Source organism: Saimiri boliviensis, chromosome 7 (genome assembly GCF_048565385.1).
Source record: "Saimiri boliviensis isolate mSaiBol1 chromosome 7, mSaiBol1.pri, whole genome shotgun sequence".
Taxonomy (NCBI): Eukaryota; Metazoa; Chordata; class Mammalia; order Primates; family Cebidae; genus Saimiri; species Saimiri boliviensis.
In genome coordinates, this window is record NC_133455.1 from 11,339,522 (window position 1) to 11,363,409 (window position 23,888).

Sequence of the window (23,888 nt, forward strand, 5' to 3'; positions counted from 1 at the left end):
CACTTCTTCCCCAGCCCTAGGCAACTACACGTATCCCCTGCTCGGGACATTTCACTTGATGTGAATCATATAATGGTTGCTTTTTTAGCTTATTCTTATTTTAGTATTATTATTTTTTGAGACAAGGCCTTGCTCTGTTGCCCAGGTTGGAGTGCAGTGGTGCACATTCACGGCTCACTGCAGCCTCCACCTCCCGGGCTCAAGTGATCCATCTCAGCCTCCCGTGTAGCTTGGACTGCTGCTCATCACCACACCCAGCTAATTTTTTCATTTTTTGTAGAGATGGGGTTTCTCCATGTTTCTTAGGCTAGTCTCAAACGCCTGGGCTCAAGCAATCCACCCTCCTAGGCCTCCCAAAGCGTAGGGATTACAGGAATGAGCCACTGCACCCAGTCTTGACTTACTTTTAGACATTAAAAAGTTGGCCAGGTTCAGTGGCTCACGCCCATAATCCCAGCACTTTGGGAGACCAAGGTGGGTGGATTATGAGGTCAGGAGTTCGAGATCAGTCTGGCCAATATGGTGAAACCCAGTCTCTACTAAAAATATAAAATTTGGCTTGGTGGCACATGCCTGTAATCTCAGCTACTCAGGAGGCTGAGACAGGAGAATCGCTTAAACCCGGGGGCGGGGGTCACGGGGTTTACCACTGTACTCCAGCCTGGGTAACAGCAAGACTCTATCTCAAAAAAAGAAAAAGTTAAGTGCCAGTAACCAGCCTGGGCAATATAGTGAGGCGTCATCTCTACAAAAAAAGCTTGAATAAACTCGCTGAGTAGAGTGGGTCCACCAGTGGGAGGATCACTCGAACCCAGGAGGCAGAGGTTGCAGCGAGCTGAGATCGTGCCGCTACAGTCCAGCCTGGGCGACCTAAGTGAGACCGTCTTTACGTAAATAAATAAAGTGCCAGTGTTGAGAGACGAGGCAGCCCGTGTGGGTGTAGACAGCCGGGAAACAGCAGGGTGGGGATCTGAACCTGTGTCCACCACAGCCTTTCCAGGGGCTGGAGGCACTGACCGTTAGGATTGTCAGAGAAGCTTGATCTCTGGAGTAAAGGGGGCTTGGGCAAGTAGGGGATCCAGAGACTTTGCAGGGAGTTAGGGATCATCTCGGTCTTTCATGTGACCCTGCCCCTGCAGATGCCCCGAGGAAGCCCAGCATAGACGGTTTCTCTTCGGATTCCTGGCTGGAGATGGAGGAGGAGGCCTGTGATCAGCAGCCTCAGGAGGAGGAGGAGAAGGATGAGGAGGGCGAGGACAGGGACAGGACGCCCAAGCCACCCACCGAGGGCTCTGCCTCACCCACCAGCACGCCCTCCGAGGACCAGGAGGCCCCCGGGAAGAAGCCCAAAGCACCTGCCCTGCGGTTCCTCAAAAGGACTTTGTCCAATGAGTCAGAGGAGAGTGTCAAGTCCACCACGCTGCCCGTGGACTACCCCAAGACGCCCACCGGCTCTCCCGCCGCGGAGGCCGCTGCCAAGTGGACCCATCTTACCGAGTTTGAACTGAAGGGCCTGAAAGCTCTGGTGGAGAAACTGGAATCCCTCCCAGAGAACAAGAAGTGTGTCCCTGAGGGCATCGAGGACCCCCAGGCACTCCTGGAGGGTGTGAAGGTGGGCAGGAATGGCATCTGGGGCTGGGTGGCTAAGGAGGGCCGGGCAGGTCCTGTGTTCAGTGTGACAGGTGCAACTCAGCGCAGGGTGGCTCTGTGCAGATTACTCTGAGCATCTGGGTGGGTGATGGGAGGCGGTTCCTGGGGGCCTTGGTCCATGAAAGCCTAGGTAGGGTGTCCAAGCAGAAGCCACCATTAAGAGCTGCAGAGGGCCAGGCACGGTGACTCACACCTGTAATCCCAACACGTTGGGAGGCTAAGGTGGGCAGATCACTTGAAATTCAGGAGTTCAAGACCAGCCTGGCCAACATGGTGAAACCCCATCACTACTTAAAAAAAAAAAAAAAAAAAAAAAATTAGCTGGGTATGGTGGCGCACACCTGTAGTCCCAGCTACTCAGGAGGCTGAAGCAGGAGCGCTTGAACCTGGGAGGCGGAGGTTGCAGTGAGCTGAGGTTGCACCACTGCACTGCAGCCTGGCGACAGAGGAGCGAGACTCTGTCTCAAAAAAAAAAGAGCTAGGCCAGGCGCGGTGGCTCAAGCTTGTAATCCCAGCACTTTGGGAGGCCGAGGCGGGTGGATCACGAGGTCGAGAGATCGAGACCATCCTGGTCAACATGGTGAAACCCCGTCTCTACTAAAAATGCAAAAAATTAGCTGGGCATGGTGGCACGTGCCTGTAATCCCAGCTACTCAGGAGGCTGAGGCAGGAGAATTGCCTGAACCCAGGAGGCGGAGGTTGCGGTGAGCCGAGATCGTGCCATTGCACTCCAGCCTGGGTAACAAGAGCGAAACTCCATCTCAAAAAAAAAAAAAAAAAAAAAAAAAAAAGAGCTGCAGAGGACCCTTTTTGGAAGTTCACTCTGGCCGACAAGTTTTTTTCTCAGCACTTATGGGAAACCTGAGGCCCCACCAGCAGGTATGACATGTGCAGCAGTTGCTGTCACTGGGTTCGAGAGACGGACCTCTCCCTCCTTTCAAGGAAGCCTTGCTGTCCTGGGCCAGCGTTCATGGAGTATGCATCAGTTTCACATGAGCAGGTTGTGCAGCCCCACAGTCCCTGACCTGGCCAGCCAATGCAGGCACCACGTAGCCGCGTGCCATTTGGAGGTCTTCATTATAATGAGCATTGAATGGATGAGGAAGTGGAATCAGAGAGGGTAAGGGGCATGCCTGAGGTCACACAGCAGGTGGATGGATGGCGGAGCTGGGGTGAGGACCCAGGGGTGTCTGCAGAGCTCCTGTGTGTCTGCCATTGCATGGAACTGCCTCTTGTTTCAGCATTAGTAAGGCTTTTTGGTTGAGGCCTCAGGCATTTGGGCTACCTTCTCCAATGTCTGATGCCCCAGGGAAGCCAGCTAGCTGCCTCCTGGGGTTGGAAACTGAATTTAAGTTTCTTCTTCAGCTGCAAAGTACGCAGGATTGGTAGTTCATTTGTTGACTGTATTCGTGTAAGAAACATTGTGTTGGGCCTGGGGCATAGCTATGTTAAGATTCACCGGGTTCAGTCCGGGCTCGATGGCTCATGCCTGTAATCCCAGCACTTTGGGAGGCTGAGGTGGACGGTTCATTTGAGGCCAGGAGTTTTGAGCGCAGCCTGGTCAACACAGGGAGACCCCATCTCTACAAAAATTACAGAATTTTAGCCAGGTGTGATGGCATGCGCCTGTAGATCCAGCTATTCAGGAGGTCACTGCTGTAGCGAGCCATGATCGTACACTGCACTCCAGTCTGCGTAACAGAGCAAGACTCTGCCTGAAAAAAACCCAAAGCAAGTATACTAATTTGAAGAAGAAATGTCTTTCCATGCTTTTGGAAAGTCTTTTTCACTTTAATTAATTAATTAATTAATTAATTTTTGAGTTGGAGTCTTGCTATGTCACCAAGCTGGAGTGCAGTGGCGCAATCTCAGCTCACTGCAACCTCCGACTCCCGGGTTCAGGCGATTCTCCTGCCTCAGCCTCCTGAGTAGCTGGGACTACAGGCACACGTCATCATACCCAGCTAATTTTTATACTTTTAGTAGAGACGGGGTTTCATCAGGTTGGCCAGGATGATTTCGATCTCTTGACTTTGTGATTTGCCCGCCTCAGCCCCCCAGAATGCTGGGATTACAGGTGTGAGCCACCATGCCTGGCCTTATTTTTTTATTTTGTACCTTCAAGACAGAGTGTGACTCTGTTGCGTAGGCTGGAGTACGGTGGCATGAGCTTGGCTCACTGCAGCCTCCCAAGTAGCTGGGACTACAGGTGCATGCCACCATACCTGGCCAATTTTTAATTTGTAGAAATGGGGTCTCACTACATTGCCCAGGCTGGTCTCAAACTACTGGGCTCAAGCGATTCTCCCACCGCAGTTTCCCAAGATGCTGGGGTTGCAGGCATGAGCCATTGTGCCTGGACTAGGCTATTTTTTTCCTTTAAAAGCATCTTTGTGTCTCTGATCTATTTCTGTTTGGTGTTGCTGGTTCTGGGAACAGATGTCCTCGTAGGGATGAAACTCGGCTCCTCCTGTTCCTCACCTCTACCTACCTGATTGGCCTGAGGCTAGACTTGTCCTAGACCCTTTGATGATATGGAGGAGGCCTAGGGTAGCAGTTTAGACAAAGTGCATGTAGCCCAGACCTCCTCCTGCCCCACAGGGGGATCATGGGCAGCTTGTGAAAATACGAAATGATGCATCTCCATGACTTGGTGCTATTGGTGGCGTGTTCCTTGCAGAATCTCCTTCTAACAGTTCTTTGCAGTACTTCTACTATCCCTGTTTTACAGATGAGTAAATTGAGGTACCGAGAGGTTAAGTAACTTGCTCCGGGGTATGACTGCTGGCCAGTGGGAGGGTCTGTGTGTCGCTTTTTTGGTGGCTGTAGAGAAAGTGATTTTCTTCCATCTCAAGAGGCCAATCCCAAATTTAGTTAGAAGATACAGAGGTGATTGCAGGGGTTTTATTTACAAATCATGCAGCTGGGATGAAGGGCACAAATCGGCAGCCCCTGGGCTACCCCAGCCTCCAGGCATCACATTCGGCCTGCATAGCATTAAATGGATTTTGGTAATTACTTTCCAACATTAAACAAATCTGGAGCCTCTTATAAAATATCCTGGTTTGGCCAGGCACAGTGGCTCCGGCCTGTAATGCCAGCACTTACATTTACCTAGATTACATTTGGGAGGCTGAGGTGGGCGGATCAGTTGAGGTCAGGAGTTCGAGACCAGCCTGGCCAACGTGGTGAAACTCCATCTCTACCAAAAAACACAAAAATCAGCCAGGCTTGATGGTGGGCGCCTGTCATCCCAGCTACTCGGGGGGCTGAGGTGGGAGAATCGCTTGAACCTGAGAGGCGGAGGTTGCATTGAGCTGAGATTGCACCACTGCACTTCAGCCTGGGCAACACAGTGAGACCCTGTCTCAAAAAAATAAACAAAAATGAATAAAATAAAATATCCTAGGTCCCGTGGCTCATGTTCCTGAATGGCTGCAATCAGCAGGAAGTAATTAACAGCTGACCCCTTATGCTCTGGTCCCCACCACTAAACTCCCATACGTCACTAATTTTTTTTTTTTTTAGACAGGGTCTTGCTCTGTCTCCCAGGCTGGCGGTGACATGATCTCGGCTTACTGCAACCTCTGCCTCCCGGGTTCAGGTGTGATCTTGGCTCATTACAATTTCCACCTCCTGGGTTCAAGTAATTTTCCTGACTCAGCTTCCTGAGTAGCTGGGATTACAGGCACATGCCACCACACCCGGCTAATTTTTGTATTTTAGTAGAGGCAGGATTTCGCCATGTTGGCCAGGCTGGTCTCGAACACCTGGCCCCAAGTGATCTGCCTGTCTTGGCCTCCCAAAGTGCTGGGATTACAGGTGTCCACCACTCTGTGTCCAGATGTTATTTGAAGACCAAAAGCTTTGGATCAGAGTGAATCCCTGTGCCATCTGTTAGCCAGCTGAATGCTCTTGGGCAGGCGTCCCCAAACTTTTTACACAGGGGGCCAGTTCACTGTCCCTCAGACCGTTGGAGGGCCGCCACATACTGTGCTCCTCTCACTGACCACCAGTGAAAGAGGTGCCCCTTCCTGAAGTGTGGCAGGGGTCTGGATAAATGGCCTCAGGGGGCTGCAGTTTGGGGATGCCTGCTCTTGGAGAATGCAGTAAAACGGAGTGGTTGGAATACAGCATCGTGTTCATGAGGACTCAGTGAGCTGACAGCTTAGCACAGAGCCTTTAAGAGCTCAATAAACTAGAGCCAAAAATTTCAGACACCATAGGATGAAAACAGGCCAGTGCAGGGTCAAATGTGCAAGCCTGTGAATCCTGTGACCGTGGAAGATGTGAACTGCTTTTTTCTCTTGGGGCCATCAATTCCCCATGATGGAACACACTTGCTTGTTGACATGATCTCTCCTGGGTCTTACTGACTTGCAGGACAGTGAGATGTAAAGCCCGGATTACCCCCACGGTTGGCTTTTTAAAATCATCACACTCTCAGCTGGGCTCGGTGGCTCACCAGCACTTTGGGAGGCTGAGGTGGGTGGATCACAGGGTCAGGAGTTTGAGACCAGCCTGGTCAACATGGTGAACCACATCTCTACTAAAAATACAAAAAAATTATCTGGGTGTGGTGATATGGGCCTGTAATCCCAGCTACTTGGAAGGCTGAGGCAGGGGAATTGCTTGAACCCTGGAGGCAGAGGTTGCAGTGAGCTGAGATCGCGCCACTGGCCTCCAACCTGGGCAACAGAGTGAGACTCTTTCAAAAAAAAAAAAAAAACCAAATCACCACACTCTCTACTGCTTCAGAGAATCCAAAAGGTAGGAAACCAGGGTCAGGGCTACAGCCTGGTCATACCCTGAACATGACCCGAGCACGGAGCAGGGCCTGATTCAGCCCAGCCAAAGGGGCCAGGCCTCCAGCTAGGACTGAGGCTCCTGCTGGAGGCCAGGTTAATGCTGAGCCCTGAGGCTGGTGAGATTGTTGGGCAGTGGGGAGCGAGAGGGTAGCAGCAAGGGCCTCTGGCCTAAGGAGCTGCCAGCGTTAGACCAATATAAGCCATGTATTCTCCTGTCTCCTGCTCATATCACATCAGGAGAACGCGGGAGGGCAGAGAGGGACGAGGCAGCTCAGCTCTGGACATCTGGGCAAACCCTACACCTGAAAACTGGACAGCCTGAGGCATGCCACTTAGGGCTTTTCATAGCCTAAGATTAAATTTTGGGCTCCTGAACCACATCTGTTATCCATGCTAGCTATGCAGCTAAATCACATTCTAAGCTTCCCTTCGAAGTAAATAAAGTTTTAAGTTTTCCGTGGCTTCGAACTTGTTAAATGCATGCATTCTGCAAACAGGATGGGAGCAGTGCATCCTAACAGGAGATGAGGCATGAGGCAGGAGGAACCAATCAACTGGTGTGGGGCATTTACCATGGGCCACGCCCCCTTCTGGCATCAGGGTACTCACCACAACCTGGCAAGTTGGGGAGTGTTTTTATTCCGTGATGATGATGATGATGATTTTGAGACGGAGTCTCACACTGTCACCCAGGCTAGAGTACAGTGACGCAGTCTTGGCTCAGTGCAACTTCCACCTCCCAGGTTCCGGAGATTCTCCTGCTTCAGCCTCCCAAGTAGCTGAGATTTTAGGCACCTGCCACCACGCCGGGTTAATTTTTGTAATTTTAGTATAGACAGGGTTTTACCATATTGGCCAGGCTGGTCTTGAACTCCTGACCTCAAGTGATCCTCCCGTCCTTCAGCTTCCCAAAGTGCTGGGATTACAGGCATGAGCCATCGCACCCGGCCTCCCCATTATTTTATACAGGGAAATCTAGACTGCCAGCAACATGGTGACTTGCCCCAAGTCATACTGCTAATGAACTTTCAGCCACGATGCACGATGGCAGAGGCCATGTGTCCATTTCCTGTGGCTGCCATAGCAAATTGCCACAAACTGGGTGGCTTAAAACAACCAGCCTGTGGTTGGGTGCCGCGGCTCACACCTGAAATCTCAGCACTTTGTGAGGCCAAGGTGGGTGGATCACCTGAGGTCAGGAGTTCAAGATCATCGAGACCAGCCTGACCAATATAGTGAAACCTTCTCTCTACTAAAAATACAAAAATTAGCTGGGCATGGTGGCGAGCACCTGTAATCAATCCCAGCTAATTGGGAGGCTGAGGCTGGAGAATTGCTTGAATCCAGGAGGTGGAAGTTGCAGTGAGCCGAGATTATGCTGCTGCACTCCAGCCTGGGTGATAGAGTGAGACTCCGTCTCAAAAAAAAAAAAAAAAAGCTGGCCGGGCGCGGTGGCTCTAGCCTGTAATCCCAGCACTTTGGGAGGCCGAGGCGGGTGGATCACGAGGTCGAGAGATCGAGACCATCCTGGTCAACAAGGTGAAACCCCGTCTCTACTAAAAATACAAAAAACTAGCTGGGCATGGTGGTGCGTGCCTGTAATCCCAGCTACTTAGGAGGCTGAGGCAGGAGAATTGCCTGAGCCCAGGAGGCGGAGGTTGCGGTGAGCCGAGATCGTGCCATTGCACTCCAGCCTGGGTAACAAGAGCGAAACTCCGTCTCAAAAAAAAAAAAAAAGCTGGGTGCTATGGCTCACGCCTGTAATCCCAACACTTTGTGAGGCCAAGGCAGGCAGATCATGAGGTCAGGAGTTCAAGATCAGCCCGGCCAGCATAGCGAAATCCCGTCTCTACTAAGAATACAAAAAATTAGCCAAGCATCGTGGCCGGTACCTGTAATCCCAGCACTTTGGGAGGCCGAGGTGGGTGGATCACTTGAGGTGAGGAGTTCAAGACCAGCCTGGCCAATATGGTGAAACCCCGTCTCTAATAAAATTACAAAAAAATCAGCCAGGCATGGTGGTCGTGCTCCCTGGAGTCCCAGCTACTTGGGAGGCTGAGGCAGGAGAATTGCTTGAACCCAAGAGGCGGAGGTTTCAGTGAGCCGGTATCGTACCACTGCACTCCAGCCTGGGTGACAGAGCGAGACTCTGTCTCAAAAACAAAACAAAAAACAAAAACAAAAAAACCAAGTATGTTATGTAATAGTCCCGTGGGCCAGAAGTCTGAAATGAAACACTTGGCGGGGCTGTGCCCCCTCAGAGCCTCTGGGAGGGAAGCCTCCTTGCCTCTCTGGTTTCCCTGGCTGTGGCTGCCTCACTCCAGTCTCTTCCTTCGTCGTCTTGTGGATTTCTTCTTTGTGTTCAAATCTCTCTTCTCATAAAGACACTAGACACTGGATTTAGGACCTACCTTAAATTCAGGATTATTTCACCTTGAAAAAAAAAAAGTTTTTTTTTTTTGAGGTGGAGTCTGGCTCCGTCGCCCAGGCTGGAGTGCAGTGGCGCGATCTCAGCTCACCACATCCCCCACCTCCTGGGTTCGAGCAATTCTCCTGCCTCAGCCTCCTGAGTAACTGGGACTACAGACACGTGCCACCATGCATGGCTAATTTTTGTATTTTCAGTAGAGACAGGGTCTCACCATGTTGGTCAGGCTGGTCTTGAACTCTTTGCCTCCAATGATCTGCCGCCTCAGCCTCCCAACATGTTTGGGATTACAGGTGGGAGCCATCGTGCCAAGCCTGAACATAGACCTTTTGGGACATAATCCAAGCTACTTCAGATGCATTTTCACAGACAGGGGTAAGACGGTTGGGCTGGGATGGAGGGAGGGATTTTGAGAGACCTCAGAGGCTGCAGGTCCCCCGGAGCAGAAGGCGCCCAAGCTGTGCCTCCCTTTTGCCAGCTGGTGGATGGCGATTCTTCCTTGATGCCTGCCTCTGCCTTACTTTCTTTTTCTTTTTTCTTTTTTCTTTTTTTTTTGAGACGGAGTTTTGCTCTTGTTACCCAGGCCGGAGTGCAATGGCGCTATCTCGGCTCATCGCAACCTCCACCTCCTGGGTTCAGGCAATTCTCCTGCCTCAGCCTCCTGAGTAGCTGGGATTACAGGCACGTGCCACCATGCCCAGCTAATTTTTTGTATTTTTAGTAGAGACGGGGTTTCACTATGTTGACCAGGACGGTCTCGATCTCTCGACCTCGTGATCCACCCGCCTCGGCCTCCCAAAGTGCTGGGATTACAGGCTTGAGCCACCGCGCCTGGCTTCTTTTTGTTTTTTGTTTTTTGAGACAGAGTCTCGTTCTGTCTCCAGGCTGGAGTGCAGTGGCGCCATCTCAGTTCACTGCAACCTGTGCCTCCCAGGTTCAAGCAATTCTCCTGCCTTAGCCTCCTGAGTAGCTGGGATTACAGGCATGCGCCAGGTTCAAGCGATTCTCCTGCCTCAGCCTCCCGAGTAGCTGGGATTACAGGCACGCGCCAGGTTCAAGCGATTCTCCTGCCTCAGCCTCCCGAGTAGCTGGGATTACAGGCACGCGCCAGGTTCAAGCGATTCTCCTGCCTCAGCCTCCCGAGTAGCTGGGATTACAGGCACGTGCCAGCACGCTCAGCTAAGGTTTCGTGTTTTTAGTGGAGACTGGGTTTCACCATTTTGGCCAGGATGGTCTTGATCCTTTGGCCTCATGATCCAGCCACTTCAGCCTCCCAAAGTGCTGGGATTACAGGCATGAGCCTCCAAGCCTGGCCATCTGCCTTATTTTCACAGTAGGATATTTTTAGTCAGGGCATAGAGGGAGATTCTGATTATTAACGCCCCACCCTAGGGTGCTGTGGGGCCCGAATCCATTGTTAACTACTTAAGCTCTTTTAGAGAAGTTGGCATAAGGGGCTGCCGAGGTAACAGCCATCCGTTGTGTGTGATTATTTCGTTAAGGCCAACACGGGGCGGTTTCCAGCAGAAAGGGTCCCACGGTTGGATCTTTCTCTTCAAAAGCCTGCCCTGGGCTTTCGGAGGTGGGAGGCGTGTAGGCTGTATCCCTTAGGCAGCTGAGCTGGTGAGGGCAGCAAGACTTCCTTGTATCTGTGCTTCCGAGAGCCCCAGGGAGTGTATAAATTCAAGCAGGACCTAGGGAAGCAGTGACATGATTCCCTCCAGCACAACCTATTTCTCAGAGATGAAATCTCCAATTAGAATAATCTCCTCCCCGGCCCAGCCTGTCATATACAAATGAAAATTCTTCCCTGAGGGACAGAGCCCAGGGCGCCTCCTGGTGGCCGCAGGGGGTTACACACAGAGGGGTACTTTGGAGGTATTAGTGTGAGATCGTGGGCTCAGGGCAGTTAGGGAAAATTCTTTTACTTTCTCTTCTTTTTTTCCCTAACATATTCTATCATAAATTCTTTTAATTTTTAATTATTATTAATTAAGTAATTATTATTATTTTTGAAACGGAGTTTTGTTTCTGTCGCCCAGGCTGGAATGCAGTGGTGTAATCTTGGCTCGCTGTAACCTCTGCCTCCCAGGTTTCAGCGATTCTCCTGCCTCAGCCTCCTGAACAGATCACACTACAGACGCACGCCACCACGCCTGGCTAATTTTTTTGTATTTTTAGTAAGGGATGGGGTTTTACCATGTTGGCCAGGCTGGTTTTGAACTCCTGACCTGAGGTGATTCACCCACCTCAGCCTCTCAAGAGTGATGGGATTAGAGGTGTGAGCCACTGCATCCGGCCATGATTATTTAAGAGACAGAGTCTTGTTCTTTTGGCTAAGTTGGAGTGTGGTGGTGTGATCATGGCTCACTGCAGCCTTGAACTCCTGGGCTCAAGCAGCCCTCCCACCTCAATCTCCTCAAGAAACTAGGACTACAGGTGTACCACGCCCAGCTAATTTTTAAATTTTTTTGTTGAGATGGGGTCTCGCTATGTTGCCCAGGCTGACCAAGAGCAATTTTAATTTAAACAATTATTGACTGAGTGTGGAGGCTCATGCCTGTAATCCCAGTACTTTAGGACACCAAGGTGAGAGGATCCCTTGACTGTAAGAATTTTGAGACCAGCTGGGGCAACATAGCAAGACCCTGTTTCTACTAAAAAATAAAACAATTAGTTGGGCTTGGTGGTGCACTCTTGTCGTCCCAGCTACTTGGGAGGTTGAGGTGGGAGAATTGCTTGAGCCAAGGAGTTGGAGGCGGTGGTGAGCTGTGATCATACCACAGCACTCAAGCCTGAGCAACAGAGTAAGACCCTTTTAAAAAACGTATTATTTATTATTTATGAATATTAATTATATCTAATACTTAGAACTGCCGTAATAACTTTTTGTAACTAAATATCCCTTTAACGAGGCCTCTACCTCAGTTCTTGTGAGTTAGACTCCAGATCTGATACTGAAATGGAAAGAAATCATGAGACATTTAAGAAGGAAACTCAAAGGCGGGTGGGCATTACTTTCATTCAGATGCAAAGCCATCTTTGCAAATTGGTGGCCCATGCGCCATACTAGCACACAGATGTTTCACTCACAGTGGGTTTTTTTTTAAAGTTTCAGTTAGATGCTAACATTTAAAAATGCAGAGTTCAAATACAACTCTGCATCTTTGATTTCTTCTGGAAAATCGAAGATCTGGTGGGCCTTTCACCCCAGTGGAGGGAAGTTGGAATTGAGTTGCACTCGCCCTTTCTGTTTTTGAGACGGAGTTTTGCTCTTGTTGCCAAGGCTGGAGTACAACGGCACGATCTTGGTTCACCACAACCTCTGCCTCCTGGGTTCAAGTGATTCTCCTGCCTCAGCCTTCCGAGTAGCTGGGATTACAGGCGTGTGCCACCGCAGCTGGCTCATTTTGTATTTTTAGTAGAGGCGGAGTTTCTCCGTGTTGGTCAGGCTGGTCTTGAACTCCCAACCTCAGGTGATCCACCTGCCTCGGCCTCCCATAGTGCCGGGATTACAGGCATGAGTTCCTGGGCCTGCCTCGCCCTTTTAAAATGGAACATGTGTTCTCCAGTTTGTCATAGGTCTCACCTTTCCCTATTGTCCTAGTCTGGTGACATCTTGAATGTGCTGCCCAATCCTAGAGTTTGGGATGGGACTAAGCAGCTGAAACATGCTGTGGAGGTGATGGTCTTCTCCCCCAGCCATTTGGGGCCCACTTGCAAGAAGGAGTGGCAGTCTCTGGCTAAACATGAGCATATTTCTGGAAAGCTCATTTGTTCTTAATGATTTTTGACATAGAGGGAAACTTTGCTTACTTACTTATTTTGAGACAAAGTCTCATTCTGTTTCTCAGACTGGAGTGCAGTGGCATGGTCTTGGCTCACTACACCCTCTGCCTCCCAGGTTCAAAAAATCAAAAATTAGCCGAGTGTGGTGGTGCATGCCTCTAGTCCCAATTACTCAGGAGGGGATGGGGGTGGGGGATCTCTTGAGCCCAGGAGGTTGAGGCTGCAGTGAGCCATGATCATGCCACTGCACTTAGCCTGGGCAATAGAGAATCCATTTCAGAAAAAAATTTTAAAAATAAAAATCTCAGGCGGTGGTGGTTGCAGTGAGCCAAGATCACACCATTGCACCCCAGCCTGGGCGACAAGAGTAAGACTCTGTCTCGGAAAATAAAATAAATAAATAAATAAATAAGTCATGTATGTATTAGGAAAATTGACAGCCTAAGAATCTTGTTTTGCCTTCCTGTAACTGTTACTACTGTCTGATTGTTAGTTTATTTATTTATTATTTATTTTTGAGACAATGTCTCTGTCTGTCACCCGGGTTGGAATGTTGTGGCGTGATCTCTGCTCACTGCAGCCTTGACCTCCTGGGCTCAGGTGATCCTTCTACTACCTCAGTCTTCCATGTAGCTGAGACTGCAGACATGTGCCACCCCATCTGGCTAATTGTTGATGTTTGTTTTGTAGAAATGGAGTCTCACTCTTGTCCAGGCTGGTCTTGAACTCCTGTGCTCAAGTGATCCAGCCATCTCGGCTTCCCAGCATGCTGAGATTACAGGCATGAGTTACTGTCACTGTACTCCAATAACTTTAAATAATTTAAAATTATTATTCCTTTTCTTTTTTTTTTTTTTTTTCTGAGGCAGAGTCTCGATCCATCGCCCAGGCTGGAATGCAGTGGCATGATCTTGGCTCACTGCAACTTCTGCTTCCTGGGTTCAAACAATTTTTCTACCTCAGCCTCCTGAGTAGCTGGAATTGCAGATATTCGCCACCATGCCCAGCTAATTTTTGTATTTTTAGTAGAGACGGGGTTTCACCATCAGGCTGGTCTTGAACTCCTGACCTCGGGATCCCCCTTGCTTGGCCTTCCAAAGTGCTGCGATTACAGGTATGAGCCACTGAACCCAGCCTAATTATTATTTTGCAAAAATGCCAGGCTAGGCACTCATGCTTGTAATTCCATCACTTTGGGAGGCTGAGGTGGGCTGATTGCTTGAGGCCAAGAGTTTGAGATCAGCCTGGGCCACATAAGATCCCATCTCTACCAAAAATTAGCTAGGTGTGATGGTGGGCACCTGTAGTCCCTGTTACTTGGGAGGCTGACTTGGAAGGATCACTTGAGCCATGATGGCACCACTGCACTCCAGCCTGGGTGACAGAGAAAGACCCTGCTTCAAAATGTATATAAATATATTTTTAATAGACTTTTTTTTTTTCTTTTTTTTTAAGTGGAGTCGGGGTTTCACCATGCTGGTCAGGCTGATCTTGAACTCCTGACCTCAGGTAATCCACCCACCTCAGCCTCCCAAATTGCAGGGATTACAGGTATGAGCCGCTGCACCCAGCCTTAATAGACTATTTTTAAGAATAATTTTAGATTTACAGAAAAATTCAGCAGATAGTACAGAGAATTTCCATATATACCCCTCAGGCCTAGTTTCCTCCTATTATTAACATTTTATATTCATATAGTATGTTTGTTACAATTAATAAGCCAATATTGATACATGTATTATAACTAAAGACTATATATATATATATATATATAACTGAATATAGTCTTTAGTTATATATATAATATAAATAAATAAATAAATAAATAAATATATATATATATATATATATATAACTCTTGGCCGGGTGCGGTGGCTCAGCCTGTAATCCCAGCACTTTGGGAGGCCGAGGCGGGTGGATCACAAGGTCGAGAGATCGAGACCATCCTGGTCAACATAGTGAAACCCTGTCTCTACTAAAAATACAAAAAACTAGCTGGGCGTGGTGGCGCATGCCTGTAATCTCAGCTACTTAGGAGGCTGAGGCAGGAGAATTGCCTGAGCCCAGGAGGCAGAGGTTGCGGTGAGCCGAGATCGCGCCATTGCACTCCAGCCTGGGTAACGAGAGCGAAACTCCGTCTCAAAAAAAAACAAAAAAAACCCAAAAAACTCTTACTATATTCAGACATATATATATAACCTGTTGCTCAGGCTGGAGTACAGTGGTAGGATCTCTGCTCACTGCAATGTGTGCCTCCTGGTTCAAGCAATTCTCCTACCTCTGCCTTCTGAGTAGCTGGGACTACAGGCATGTGCTACCATGCCCGGCTAATTTTTGTATTTTTAGTAGAGACGAGTTTTACCATATTGGCCAGGCTAGTCTTGAACTCGTGACTTTGTGATCTGCCCACCTCGGCCTCCCAAAGTGCTGGGATTATAGGCGTGAGCCACTGTGGCTGGCCCATACCATTTTTACCTCCTTTTTTTTTTTTTCTGTTCTAGGATCCCGCCTAAGATACAATATCACATTTAGTCTCCTTAGTCTTCTCTTAGCTTCCGTAGTTTCTTAGACTTTCCTTGTTTTGATGACCTTGACAGTGTTGAGGAGACCTGTTTAGGCATTTTTTAGACTGCTCCTCTTTTGGTATTTGTGGCTTTACTTTATAAAAACTTTTGCATTGGAACAGAATCATTTTCTGAGTGCAAAATAAATAACAAACAAAAAAACAAAAAACTTTGAGGCCAGGCACAGTGGCTGACACCTGTAATTCCAGCACTTTGGGAGGCCAAAGCGGGCGGATCACTTGAGGCCAGGAGTTCGAAACCAGCTTGGGCAACATGGTGAAACACCGTGTCTACTAAAAATAACAAAAATTAGCCAGATGTAGTGGCACATGCCTGAAATCCCAGCTACTCGGGAGGCTGAGGCAGGAGAATCGCTTGAATCTGGGAGGTGGAGGTTATGGTGAGCCGAGATCGTGTCACTGTGCTGCATCCTGGGCCACAATGTAAGACTCTGTTTCAAAAAAACAAACCAAAAACCACACACATACACACAAAGCCAATTTTGTTTATTGGAAGCTGACTCTAGGTTTGTCATTATGTGAGGCTTTGGGGAAACAGTAGTGAATGAAGACTCTTCATAAATAGCATTTAGGAGTCATCCGCATTGACTCTGGGACTCTGGGGAAGCGATATGTGCCAGGGATGAGGTTTGAACCCCTGGTACTACTTCTAGAGCCAACACTCTTGATCACTGTGCTGTTTGCTGCTTCCTGTGGGGAAAGGAGAGAGTTCTTCAGGTTAACAGGCACATCTTGAAAAATCACGCAAAAAAAAAAATAATAATAATGCAGGCAAATTATGATCGGGAAGGTAGGACAGGGCTGCAGTAGCTCACACCTGCAATCCCAGCACTTTAGAAGGCTCACACCTGCAATCCCAGCACGTTAGAAGGCTCACACCTGCAATCCCAGCACGTTAGAAGGCTCACACCTGCAATCCCAACACTTTTAGAGGCTGAGGCGGGTGTTTTACTTGAGCCCAGGAATGCAAGACCAACCTGGGCAACATGGTGAGACCCCATCTGTACAAATAATACAATTAGCTAGGTGTGGTGGTACGTATCTGTCCTCCCGGTTACTCGGGAGGCTGAGGTGGGAGGATCGCTTGAGCCCAGGAGTTTGAGGCTACAGTGAGCTCAGATTGCACCCTTGCACTTCAGCCTGGGTGACATAGTCACACTCTGTCTCTACAAAAAAAAAAAAAAGAAAAAAGAAAAGAAAAAAAGGAAGTAGCTCAACAAGCAAAGTTAGAAGTGAGCGGGAGTCATTTCCAGTGAAGTGGATTAGGGAGGGTGAACTAAAGTAATCTTCCCCTTCATTTGCCTCCTGAGCGCTTCTCCTCTTCCTGCTAAGTGCTTCTGTGTGATTTACTCTGTTCTTAAGTGTCCTGAAAGAATGTTTTTGTACAATTCAACAATTCACGGTCCAGGATCAGAGTGGGCCAGTGATAGGTCTGTGTGCTTAAACTCATTTTTTTGTGGGGTGCTGTGGATGTAGCCAAAAAACCCCCATAACCCTATGTGGGTGGTCATGGAGCAGAAAGTGTGGTGCCAGAGTAGGGTCCAGGGGGTCTGTCTTCACAGTCTGTGGCAGCACTAAAGTCTTGTGAGCCTTTCTGAGCCTCGGTCACCTCCTCTATAATTAGCTGTTAAATAATTCAGCTGAGTAGCATCTTATACCTGGATGAGGTTCTAAAGTCCAGCCACACAAGGCCAAAGTCTGCTTGAGTGAGAATTACTTGTGAAGAACCTTCCAACTACTCGCTGAGGAGGGAACACAGTGCCCCATGGGAGATCGCCACGCAGCCTGGCAGTACGTCCAGTGCAGCCCATTTTTCTGCCACCATTTGGCCACTTGACTCCATCCTCGGTCAGACCTGATCAAGCATCTTCTTGTGTTTAGGGCCCAAGTTGCAAAAGAGAACATTGACACGTCCCCACACACCAGGATTAGGGTACACCCAGCAAGATGACAAAGATGGAGTGTTGGCTGTGTGAAGGTGTCAGGTCTGGCGGTTGGTTTTGTTTCCCTGAGTATGTCGTTAAATTTGTGAACATTAGAGGATCAGTAGTGCCACCCCCCAGCTGCCCCCTGCCCAGAGTGCTTGGTAGGAATTAAATGAGGTACAGTGGCCTTCTGTAATCCCAGCACTTTGGTAGGCTGAGGAGAGGTTTCCTCGAGGCTGGCAGTTTGAGACAAGCTTGGGCAACGTGGCATATACCCTGTCTCCACAAAAAAATTTAAAAATTATGGCCAGGCATGGTGGCTCATGCCTATAATCCCAGCACTTTGGGAGGCTGAGGCTGGTGGGTCACTTGAGGCCAGGAGTTGGAGACCAGCCTGGCCAATATGGCAAAACCCCATCTCTACTAAAAGTACAAAAATTAGCCAGGTGTGATGGTGCACACCTGCTGTCACAGCTACTCAGGAGGCTGAGGCAGGGAAATGGCTTGAACCCAGGAAACAGAAATTGCTTGAGCTGAGATTGTGCTGCTGCAGTCCAGCCTGGGCTACAGAGTACGACTTTGTCTCAAAAAAAAAAAAAAAAAAAAAAAAAAAAAAAAAAAAAAAATCTAGCCAGGGAAGGTGCTGTGTGCCTGTGGTGTCAGCTATTCAGGAGGCTGAGGTATCAGGATCACTTGAGCCAGGTGTTTGAGGATGTAGTAAGCTATGATTGTACCACCACACTCCAGCCACAGTGACAGAGCAAGACTCTGTCTCAAAACAAAACAAAACAAAACAAAACAAAAAAACGTGCATGTGAGTCCCTGACGCTCTGTACCAGTGCTTGGTGTCATAAGTGTGATCATGGGTGATACATATGCGGAAGTCACAGGGAAGTATGTGATTTGCTTTGTTAGAAAAATTTGTAGAGGGCAGAGGGGAACAGTGTGTGTTTTGTGGGCCCAAGGGGACTCTAGTGACTTGGTTTCTATTGAATGGGTGGGTGGTGGTGGAGTCATGGGCAGACTTTGACTTTATGGAGTGTGATCCTTGCTGGAATATGTCTACACTTCAGCCCCCTTCAGAGACCACTCCTTCTCCTGGGCTAATGTGGATCCTTTGTTTGGCCACAGAATGTTCTGAAGGAGCATGCGGATGATGACCCTAGTCTGGCCATCACTGGGGTCCCTGTGGTGACTTGGCCAAAGAAGACTCCAAAGGTAAGATGCAGCCTGCTGCAGTGGGAGGCCGTGTCCCACTTCCTTGTCACCTCCTGTAGGGCAAATGTCAGCAGCTTTTTGGGTGGCTGTGGGACCTCCTGAGGTGAGGGCACCACAGTTAAGGTGAAGGATTTTGGTGATTTGTTCTGTTTTGTTTTTAAAGGGGGATTGATTTACCTGAGTGTGGGAACTGTGAACAGTGCCTCCTGGTGGTCACTTGGAAAACTGGGAGGTATCGACGCCTCCCCTTTTCCGGTCGTTAGGCGGATTTTCTGTCTCTCCTTCCCTCACTCCCTTGCTTCTTCCCTTCCTTTTTCCTTTTTCCTTTGGCTGCTTCATGGCTCTCTTCTCCTCTTTTGAAAGGAACTTTTTCTCTGTGTGTAAAACTGATTGATGCTCAACATAAAAATGTCTAATCAGTTGGGCGCGGTGGCTCACACCGTAACTTCAGCACTCTAGGAGGCCGAGGTGGGCAGATCACCTGAGGTCAGGAGTTCGAGTACCAACCTGGCCAACATGGCAAAACCCTGTCTCTATTAAAAATACAAAAATTGCCAGCATGGTGGTGCACGCATTTGGTCCCAGCTACTCGGGAGGCTGAGACAGGAGAATTGTTTGAACCTGGAAGATGGAGGTTGCAGTGAGCAGAGATCGTACCACTACACTCCAGTCTGGGCTACAAAGGGTGACTCTGTCTCAAAAAAAAAAAAAAAAAAAAAAAAATAACGAAATATGATAAAAATGTCTAATCAAATGGGAAAGGACAGGATTCAAGGAAGAGGAATAATGGCTGTTGTCATTGAGGATTTCTTAGGAGAAGTTGGCTGTTGTCTGGACCCCTACAGCTCTTATTTATGCTTCAACAACTCTGTGGGGTAGACAGCTGTGACTCTTATTTTACAGATGAGGAAACTGAGGTTTCAAAGGTCAAGTCACTTGTTAGGACAGCCATGTACACAAAAGTCAGTCACTTTGGCAGCAGAGGCCAAATTTTTAACCAGTGCTCACCTCAAAGTACATGATCCAGAGTAAACAGCTGTGGTGAGCAGGCTCCCAGAGGAGGCCCTGGGTGGGATACATATGCATCAGGTCCTCTCTCTGTCATCCATCGGCCTCCACGCAGCTTCAGCACTTCCTTGGACAAGTTACACAGCATCTGGAGCCTTACTGTCCTTGCTTGTAAAAATGGGTTATACCAAGACTTTCTTCAGTGGTCGTCAGGACTGAATGAGATAAGGCATGCAAAGGCCTTCAGACAAGGGCCGGCCCCAGGTTAGAGCGCTCCAAATATTAGTTGTTACTTCGATAGCTCCAAGAGGTGGCTCACGCCTGTAATCCCGCACTTTGGAAGGCCAAGGTGGGTGGATCACCTGAGGTCAAGAGTTCGAGACTAGCCTGACCAACATGGTGAAACCCCGTCTCTACTAAAATAAAAATTAGGCCAGTCGTGGTGGCTCACGCCTGTAATCCAAGTACTTTGGAGGCCAAGGTGGGCAGATCACCTGAGGTCGGGAGTTCAAGACCAGCCTGACCAACAAGGTGAAACCCCGTCTCTACTAAAAATACAAAAAGTTAGCTGGGCATGGTGGTGCGTGCCTGTAATCCCAGCTACTCAGGAGGCTGAGACAGGAGAATTGCCTGAACCCAGGAGGCGGAGGTTGTGGTGAGCTGAGTTCACGCCATTGCACTCCGGCCTGGGTAACAAGAGCGAAACACTGTCTCAAATAAATAAATAAATAAATAAATAAATAAAAATAAAAATACAAAAATACAAAAATTAGCCAGGAGTGGTGGCAGATGCCTGTAATCCCAGCTACTCGGGAGGCTGAGGCAGGAGAATTGCTTGAACCCTGGAGGTAGAGGTTGCAGTGAGCCGAGATTGCGCCATTGCACTCCAACCTGGGCAACAGAGTGAGACTCTGTCTCAAACAAACAAACAAAACACTGAAGCCAGGTAGGGTGGCTTATGCCTGTTGTTCCAGCTATTCCAGAAGCTGAGATGGGAGGATCACCTGAGCTCAGGAGTTCAAGGTCAACATGGGCAACATAATGAGACCTCATCTCTACCAAAAAAAAAAAAAAAAAAAAAGTTAGACATGACAGTGCATGCCTGTAGTCCCAGCTATTTGGGAGGCTTACGCAGGAGGAGTGCTTGAGCCCAGGAGCTTGAGGCTGCAGTGAAATGCCATCGCACCACTGCACTGCAGTCTGGGTTACAGAGTGAGGCCCTGTCTCAATAAAAAAAAAAAAGGAAAAAGAAAGTATGCTGTAGCAGACTTCACTTATTACAGGCCGGACGTGGTGACTCTCACCTGTAATCCCAGCACTTTGGGAGGCCAAAGTGGGCAGATTACCTGAGGTCAGGAGTTTGAGATCAGCCTGGCCAATACGGTGGAACCCCTTCTCTACAAAAACTGCAAAGATTAGCTGGGTGTGCTGGCACGTGCCTGTAATCCCAGCTATTCTGGAGGCTGAGGCAAGAAAATCGCTTGAACCTGGGAGGTGGAGGTTGCAGTGGTCCGAGATTGTACCGCTACACTCCAGCCTGGGGGAAGCACTATTTTTATTTGCTAAATCTGGCAACCCTAGTTGAAATGATTATATTTTTGATATATTGTTGAAACAAAATGGGTTATTCAGGTTAATTTTATTGTTTCTTTTTACCTTTTTAGATGTGGCAACAAAAAAACTCAAAAGTACATGTGTAGCCCACCTTCTGTTTCTTTTATTTTTTTAAGATAGAGTCTAAAGAACTCCCAGGCAGGAGTCTAGTGGGGCAATCATAGCTCACTGCAACCTCTGCCTCCCTGGATCAAGCGATCCTCCCCCCTCAACCTCCCGAGTAGCAGGGACCACAGGCACGTGCCATCATGCTCGGCTACTTTTTCATATTTTTGGTAGAGATAAGGTTTTGTTGCTGGAGCTCAAGCAAGCTGCCTGCCTCAGTCTCCCAAAGTGTTGCGATTATAGGCTTGAGCCACCATGCCTGGCCTCTGTTATTTCTATTGGGCAGTGCTCTTCGGCATGATTCTTTATCTTCTTCAGGTGTATTTCTTTCTTTCTTTTTTTTGACAGCAAAAACATTCTCTAAACCGTTTATTTCTCCCCACCAGAAGGTGGAGGTTGGTGGGCCTAGAACACAGCCTGCGGTGGTTCCCGGGTTGGGCCAGTGCAGACAGCGCGGGGTGGGGCGCTGCAGCTCTTAGGCGAAGGTGGGGTCGTTCCAGCCCTTGCTGGCCGCGTTCGTGTCTTAGTAGTGGATGTAGACCCTGTCCGGGCTGATGCGCAGGCGGCACAGCAGCTTGCTGTAGGAGCAGTTCTGCGCGAGGCTGTGCGGGCTGCAGAGCATGCACGGCTCGCTAGAGCCGCAGAAGGCCTTGAGCTGGTCCGGGACCACGTGCGCTGTGATGTACTGGGCGGCTTGCCGGTGGCCTGCGCCAGCTGTTGGGTGACCTTGTAGAGGAACCCGGCCGGCACGGAGGCGCGGGGGCACGTTGGTGTTTACAATGAACATCGGCATGATGGCAGAGGGACCAGGAGACCCACGCAGAGACACAAATGCACGTGCTGCTGCCGCCAAGTGTATTTCTTTTTCTTTTTCTTTTTTCTGAGACGGAGTATTACTCTTGTCACCCAGGCTGTAGTACAGTGGCGCGATCTTGGCTCACTGTCACCTCCGCCTCTGGAGTTCAAGTGATTCTCTTGCCTCAGCCTCCTGAATAGCTGAGATTGCAGGTGCCCAGCACCACGCCCAGCTAATTTTTGTATTTTTTTTTTTTTTTTTTTTTGAGACGGAGTTTCGCTCTTGTTACCCAGGCTGGAGTGCAATGGCGCGATCTCGGCTCACCGCAACCTCCGCCTCCTGGGTTCAGGCAATTCTCCTGCCTCTGCCTCCCTAGTAGCTGGGACTACAGGCGTGAGCCACCATGCCCAGCTAATTTTTGTATTCTTAGTAGAGACGGGGTTTCACCATGTTGACCAGGATGGTCTCGATCTCTTGACCTCGTGATCCACCCGCCTCGGCCTCCCAAAGTGCTGGGATTACAGGCGGGAGCCACCGCGCCCGGCCTAATTTTTGTATTTTTAGTAGAGATGGGGTTTCACCATGTTGGCCAGGCTGATCTCCAACTCCTGACCTCAGGTGATCCTTCTGCCTCAGCCTCCCAAGGTGCTGGGATTACAAGTGCAAGCCACCGTGCCGGGCCCTTCGGGTGTATTTCTAAACATAGAATTGCTGCAGAGAAGGGCATCTATTACTATGTGCCTCAGATTCTCTTTCAGTCTTAATAGGAACTTGGATGGCCAGAGGAGTGAGGACGGAATCTTCTCACTGTCTTCTACCTTTCCTTCCCTAGTCTGTAGAAGTGTGTGAGGTTTTTATTATTATTATTATTTTTCTTTTTGAGACAGTCTCACACTGTCACCCAGGCTGTAGTGCAGTGGTGCGATCTCCGCTCACTGCAATCTCTTCCTTCTGGGTTCAAGCAATTCTCCTGCCTCAGCCTCCTGAGTAGCTGGAACTACAGGCATGCGTCACCACGCCCGGCTAATTTTTTTTGTATTTTTAGTAGAGGCGGGTTTCACCATGTTGGCCAGGATGGTCTCAATCTCCTGACCTCATGATCTGCCTGCCTCGGCCTCTCAAAGTGCTGGGATTACAGGCATGAGCCAGTGCGCCTGGCCCATGTGTGAGGTTTTAAAGCTGGCTTTCCTCTGCATGTACAGTAAGTACAAGTTTTGTTTATGAGACCGCTCCTGCAACAACCCAGCTAGCTCCCTGGACACACTGGGTCTAAAGAAGAAAGTAAGGCTTTCCCAACTGCCTGCTTTCCTCTCAGCTGAGGAATTTCTCCCCAGGAGGCATTAGGGTTTCTAGAGCATTAACGAAATGACCTGGCCACACTACTCAGTTATCTCAAAATTCTTGGAGGGGTTCAATTTAGCCTCTCTGGGGAAGATCACATCAGGCCAACAAATATACCTTGTCTCCCAAGCCTGAGACCCCAGCCCCATAACCAGGGAGGCTTATATAGGCACTTTTTTTTTGGGTGGGGGGCAGAGTCTCGCTCTGTCACCAGGCTGGGGTGCAATGGCGCAGTCTCGGCTCTTGAGATCTCAATCTCCTGACCTTGTGATCTGCCCGCCTCGGCTTCCCAAAGTGCTGGAATTATAGGCTTAAGCCACCATGCCCAGCCTGGCATCTTTTAAGAACAAGTATTTTCTTGGCCGGGTGCAGTGGCTCACACCTGCAATCCCAGCACTTTGGGAGGGCGAGGTGGGTGGATCACAAGGTAAGGAGTTTGAGACCAGCCTGGCTAATATGGTGAAATCCCGTCTCTACTAAAAATATGAAAATTAGCCAGGCAGTGGTGGTGGGCGCCTGTAGTCCCAGCTACTCAGGAGGCTGAAACAGGAGAATTGCTTGAACTCGGGAGGCAGAGGTTGCAGTGAGCCGAGATTGCACTATTGCACTCCAGCCTGGGCGA

General features: G+C 49.1%; 1 protein-coding gene and 1 pseudogene across 10 annotated transcripts in view; one reads left to right on the forward strand and one right to left on the reverse strand.

Annotated features, from left to right (window-relative positions):
• Positions 1-23,888, forward strand: part of KDM2B (lysine demethylase 2B) — a 173,581-nt gene that overhangs the window by 76,342 nt on the left and 73,351 nt on the right. For all 10 annotated transcript variants that reach the window (XM_074402144.1, XM_074402145.1, XM_003932165.4 and 7 more), the window contains 2 exons: positions 1,140-1,612; positions 18,316-18,402. In XM_074402144.1, the coding sequence (XP_074258245.1) occupies positions 1,140-1,612; positions 18,316-18,402 (560 nt within the window). The remainder of the gene's footprint in view (positions 1-1,139; positions 1,613-18,315; positions 18,403-23,888) is intronic.
• Positions 21,605-21,922, reverse strand: LOC101045270 (macrophage migration inhibitory factor pseudogene; annotated as a pseudogene).